We start from the raw sequence: 6,038 nt of genomic DNA, 5'->3' as shown, positions 1-6,038 counted from the left end.
CGAGCACCGTGCCAAGTCCTTGCACATTTCATCACAATGGATCCCCATGACAACCCGATGAGGTAATACTATCATAAGCACATGAGGAACACAGGCTCAGAGAGGTGAAATGACCTGCCCAAGGTCACACAGCAAGTACGTGACCACCCTTGAATCTGAAGCCAGATCTGGCTCATAGCTGCATTACTCCCACAACACTTGAGTGCCTCCTAACAGCCTACATCACGGAGAGTTGCCTGAGGACACTGTGAGGACTCGCCTGTGAAAACATCTTGACTAAGGACTCCGGCCATGCCAGGCCTCCCGAAGAGCAGCTGACAAGACGCCTGGAAGAGGGCGGGCAGACCGCTCTGTCTTCTCTCTCAGGCTGCCCAACCACCAGCCCAGGCCAGTCGGATTCCAGGCTGCTCGAGCTCTAGCCACCTCTCTTTCCATCATTCTGCCCCAAACCGTAGGCAGCCCCGCTCCAGATCCCAGAAGGCTGCAGGACTTTCTAGCTAGACAGGGAATGCAGGAGGGCGGTGCCAGGCCAACGCTTATGAATGACATTCAAAGGCTTTCTCCTGATGGCTCACTTCCATTGGGAAGGATATCTACTCTGCCTTGGAGGCCCCAGACTCAAATAGAAGCATCAGGCTGGCTCACAGAACAAGCATCCCAAGTCCCTCACTCTGAGGCCTGGATGTAGACAGGCACAGCGAGCATGGCGCACGGGCCCTCAGCCCCAGTCTGCAGCTCTGCCAGTGCCAGGTTGGAGCCTAGCCCCTCCGCATGTCCGGGCACCACCAGGTCAGGCTCCCCACCCACCGTGCCACCCACAACGATAGACAGCACAGCATCTGGCTCTGGGAAGGGCGGCTTGCCCGGCATGATCTGGGGCACGTGTCCAGCCCCTGTGTCCTTCAGCTCCTCCAGCCCCAGTGGCTCAGGCAAGGGTGTCACCACCTTGCGCCCACCACTGCTGCTGCTGCGGGGGGTTGTCCTCCTCCGGGGGGCCCGCCGGGCTGGTAGGTCCTTGTCCTTTTGGGGGCCAAGACGGCAGCGGTGATCTTTGAGGTATTTGTGGCGGGAAAAGCCCTTGGCGCAGCCAGCACAGCGGAACTTGTAGTTGCCCGTGTGGGCACGCTGGTGCTCGGCGAGGTGGGCATGGCGGCTGAAGGACTTGCTGCACAGGGCACACTTGTGGAGCTTCATGCCTGCGGAAAGGAAGGTCAGGGAGAAGCATTCAGACCCTCATCCTTCCACGGTACCAGGCGAGGGAGCAGAACCCAACCTCTCACCCATGGGCACCAGTGTGACTCGGCCCCAGCTCCCCAGCTTTCACCTCCCACCTCCCAACCCTTCCTGCTGTGCCAGTCACACCCCTCTTCTCAGATGCTCTCTGTGGCTTTCAGCCTTGACACTTGCTGCCTCCCTCTGCCTGGTCCAGCCCATTCAGCCCCTGACCCTTAGCTCACTTGTTCAGGTCACCGTCACCCCCACTCTCTGGTCTGCCTGCTTCACCCGAGCCCCTTCAGACCAGGCCCTACAGGGCAGCACAGCAATGACCACAACATCCCTGCTAAACCCTCATGGCTCCCCAGTTTTGCATGAGCATGGTGCTGTCCATGTGTCCCCTTCATGTCCCAGTCCCACCTTTTCTCTTATCCTGAGCTCCAGCTTCCACCCACCTTCCTGGTCTCAACTCTCCCCACCAGCTCTGCCTTGCTCCCTGGCTGCTCCTTCACCCTGGAAAGCGGTTTCCGAGTTCTCCTTACCCCTCAGGACTCAGCTCTCGTGTCTTCTCCTCAGGGGCCTCCCTGATACCCATGCCCTTCCTGCTCTGCCCCATCACCCTTTATTTCCACCTTTGTACTCAGTGTACTGTGCTGTCACGTATTTATTTGTTCATTAATTATTCTGGGTCTCCCCCACTAAATGCCAAGCTTCCCCAAGAGGGCCGGGTGGGGTTCTGCCCATCGGACTCCCTCAAGGCACACTCACTGCCTGATGCGTAGTCGGTTCTCAAGAGTCAACTCCAGCCCACACTCACCCTGGGCCAGACACCTTCACACACACCTTCAGCCCCCTAAGCTTCCCTGGGAGGGAGGCTCAGAGAGGGGCGGTGGCTTGCATGAGACCACCCAGCAGGGAAGGGCAGTGCCCAGACTCAGCCCCAGCCCTCCATCTCAGAGCCTTGATCTACTCTCCCAGTTGTCAGACTCCCTTTAGCCACTGAATCCCTTCTGTAGAGGGGTAGTCTCAAACAGGGGATGTCACTCCTCCCCAAAGGGAATTTCTGGCAATGCCTGGAGACATTTTGGTTGTCACAGCAATGGGGGGGGGGGTGCCACTGACACCAGGTGAGTGGAGGCTAGGGATGCTACCAAGTATCCTAGAGGGCACAGGACAAAGAATCATCTGGCCCCAAATGTCAATGGGGCCAGGCTGAAGAACCCTATTCTAGACAAGCCAGCATGTGAAAGGCCATGCAGGCTGCTCTGGGAGCACCTGGAAACAGGAGTGGTTTGGAGACCCCCACCCTGCCCTACCGGGAAGTTGCCTGGAACATCTTAGGCCCAGTTGCCATCTGATCCCCCTCCATAGATCCACACCTCTATCAGGCCAGCACAGCTCTGACATATTATTTCCTCTTGGCTCAGCTTCCCCTGGGATTGAGGGACTGGGTCTGAGTAATCTCCATTCACCCTACAGTTCTCAACACAGGCCTGGCTTAGAGACCACATGTGTGAACATCGGTTGGCTGGAATGTGCCAGGCAGGAAAAACAAGCCTCATGGGATGTGTCTGCCCTCTCTCCTCCTGGCAGATCTCTTCCAGGGAACTTAAGCTTAACCAGCCCCTCCTGGCAAGCCCATCAGCCCCTTACCCGAGTGGGAGAGGATGTGAGCCTTCAGTTTGTCCGGCCGGTTGAACTCCTTACTGCAGCCTGTGTGTGTCCTAAAACCCAAAGCCACAGTCAGGAGAGCTCACCAAGCTTAGGACCCTCCTGCTGGCCCCTCCACTAGCCCTGGGCATGAGTGATCCCCTTGTCTGCCCTAAGGGCTGGGCAAGGAAGCGGGTGGGGAGTGAGGCAGGCAGGACCCAGGACAGGAGGAAAGGAGAGCGGTCTTCCATCTTCCTCTCCCACCTTTCCTGGTGGTCCCTCTGGGGAACCGATGCCCCCTGCATGGCAGTTGCTACTCACGAAAAGGGGCATTTGTACTTCTTGAAGGGTTCATGGATCAGCATGTGTCTCTTCAGTTTGTCCTTGCGGTTGAATGCAGATTCACACACTGAGCATTTGTAGGGCTTCTCACCTGCAGGAGACACAGACAGGGAGAGTGAGCACCCCACAAGAAAGAGTCTGAATATAGGGCACAAGAGTCCCCACTGGGACCCTTGGGGCAGCAGCTCCTCTAGGGAGGTAGCCTGGGAGAATACAGCCTCTCTTGTTTCTCATGACTATTTTGCCAGAAAGAAGAGGGGACTATTGTGGGGGGGGGGGTCAAAAGAGGCCTCTTTGATGAGGAAACGTGAGGAGAGACCTGAAGTGGCAAGGGAATCGTCTGCATGGAAATCTGGAAGAGGGTCCGAGGCTAGAGGAAGAGCAAGTGCAAAGGCCCAAGGCAGGAGCACTCTGCGGGTGCCTGAGGAAAACTGGGCAGTCAATGTGGCTGGAACAGAGGCCTTGGGGAGAGGACCAGGCAGTAGGTGAGGTCAGCAAGGCAGCCAGGCCTATGGGAGCATCTGGAAGGCCAGGCCAAGGACTTCTGCTTTTCCTCTGAGCCAGATGGGAGACTGCCAGAAGGTCTGAGCAGAGAAGGGGCAAGGTCTGACAAGATTTTAACAGGCACTCCCTGGCTGTGTCCGGAGAACAGACAGAGGGAGGAGAGGGTGAAGGCTGGCATGATATGACAAACGGAAAGTGTTAAAGGCTGGTATGAAACAGGGAGGGTCCTTGGGAAAGCAGACTTTCCTTGTTGGGAAGGCAGACTTGGCAGCCCTTGCTAATGGGCTGGTGTGGGATGTGAGCGGAAGAGCCTGAGGTGTGGCCGGAGTGGCAGGGGGGGGGGCCACAGAGTCCACCTTGGAGAAAGGGGACCAGAACTTATCTAACTGAATCCTTGCCACAAACCAGGAGGTAAGTGCCACTGCGATCTCCATTTTACAGATGAGAAGTTCAGAGAGTGAAGTGACTTGCTCGTGGTCTGCACCCAGTAGCTGAAGGAACTAAGATTCTGCCTAGCAGTCTGGTTCAGAACCCACGTGAGCTACCCAGATCTCACTGTTGCTGAGCCCCAGCCTGGGGGACAAAAGGGAAGAAGGGGACCTCTCACCTGATAAGGGCCAGGGGTCACCTGAGGAGCCCATGGGAAATCAAGGGAGGAGGGTGACCTGTAGGGTCACAACCTGTCTTTGGAAAAGGGCTGTTCCTGAGCTGCTATGATTTCCTGCCATTATTTCTCTCTGTTCTCTCTCTGGAATGAATAAAGTACTTTTGAAAAATGCCAACCCTGTTGATTATGGAGATTCTGGTCCTTACAATAGAATGCTCTGCAGTAATTAAAAAGATGAAGGTCAGTCTGTGTTTCCTGATCTGGAAAGATCTCCTGGACATACCACTTTCTTTCTCATAGGAGAGAAAGAAAGCCAAACAACAGCTTAACAGTCTCATTTATGTTAAGAAAATAATGCAATCCCCACACCCCAAAAAAGTCCTAGCCATGTGTGTTTGTATACACACCAAAGATGCAGGGAGAAAGAGGAGGTGGTGAGGAGATGTGCCAAATTGTCAGAAGCAATTAGGATTTGAGGGGAGAATTTAACATTTTACTTATGTGCCTTTTTTTTTTTTTAATTTGGAGTTTCACTCTGTCACCGAGGCATGAGTGCAGTGGCATGAATAGCTACTGCAGCCTAGAACCACTAAACTCAGGCAATCTCTCTGCCTCAGCCTTCCAAGTAGCTGGGACTACAGGCTTGTGCCACCACACGTGGTTAATTTTTTTTTTTTTAATTGTAGAGACACGGTCTCACCAAGTTGCCCGGGCTGGTCTCAAACTCCTGGGTTCAGCAATCCTCTCACCTCAGCCTCCCAAAGTGCTGGGATTTCAGGAGTGAGCCACCACAGCCAGTCTATGTGCTTCTTTAGTAAGAACAATTGGCAATATCTATCAAAATATTAACACATATATGCTTTTTCTTTTTTTTATTGTGGTAAAATATACATAACAGGTAGAGCTCAGTGGCTCAGTCTCTAATCCCAGCACTTTGGGAGGCCAAGGTAAGTGGATTGTCTGAGCCCGTAGGCTCAAGACCAGCCCGGGCAACTTGGCAAGACCTCATCGCTACAATACAAAATTACCCAGTCATGGTAGCACGCGCCTGTGGTTCCAGTTACTTGGAAGGCTGAGGCAGAAAGATTGCCAGAGCCCAGTAGGTCGACATTGGGGTGGCCATGAGTGTACCACTACACTCCAGTCTGGGCAACAGAGTGAGACTCCAATTCAAAAAAATATATACATACATAACATCCATTACTTTAACCACCTTAAGTGCACCGTTCAATGGCAGTAAGTATATCTGCATTATTGTGCAACCATCTCTAGAACTTGTTCATCTTCCCAAACTGAAATTCAGAGGCTCAAGGCTGTAATCCCAGCACTTTGGGAGGCTGAGGTAAGAGAATTGCCTGAGTCCAGGGGTTTGAGACCAGCCTGAGCAACTTGATGAGACCTCGTCTCTACAATAAATCACAAAAACTAGCTGGGCATGGTGACGTGTGTCTGTAGTTCCAGCTACTTGGAAGGCTGAGGTGAAAGGATCGCCTGAGCCCAGCAGGTCCAGGCTGTGGTGGCCGTAAGCATGCCACTCTGTACTCCAGCCTGGGCAACAGAGTGAGATTCCAATTAAAAAAAAAAAAGACGTTTGAGACGGCTCGGTGGCTCAGCCTGTAATCCCGCACCTTTGGGAGGCTGAGGTGAGTGGATTGCCTGAGCCCGCGGGTTCGAGACCCGCCTGGGCAGCGAGACCTCATCTCTACAATAAATCAAAAAA

The 6,038-nt window shown here is 54.0% G+C and overlaps 1 protein-coding gene across 1 annotated transcript in view; it reads right to left on the bottom strand.

The window, feature by feature from the left end:
• ZNF341 (zinc finger protein 341) overlaps positions 1 to 6,038 on the bottom strand; it is a 51,245-nt gene continuing 45,207 nt past the window's right edge. The window contains 3 exon segments of the mRNA XM_021706809.1: positions 1 to 1,196; positions 2,869 to 2,939; positions 3,187 to 3,298. Of these exon segments, the coding sequence (XP_021562484.1) occupies positions 667 to 1,196; positions 2,869 to 2,939; positions 3,187 to 3,298 (713 nt within the window). The 3' untranslated portion in view covers positions 1 to 666.

The sequence above is a fragment of the Carlito syrichta genome, unplaced genomic scaffold (genome assembly GCF_000164805.1).
Source record: "Carlito syrichta isolate Samal-C Ts95f unplaced genomic scaffold, Tarsius_syrichta-2.0.1 Scaffold316027, whole genome shotgun sequence".
Taxonomy (NCBI): Eukaryota; Metazoa; Chordata; class Mammalia; order Primates; family Tarsiidae; genus Carlito; species Carlito syrichta.
Note: the sequence above shows the minus strand (reverse complement) of the source record. Positions and strands in the feature narration are given on the sequence as shown.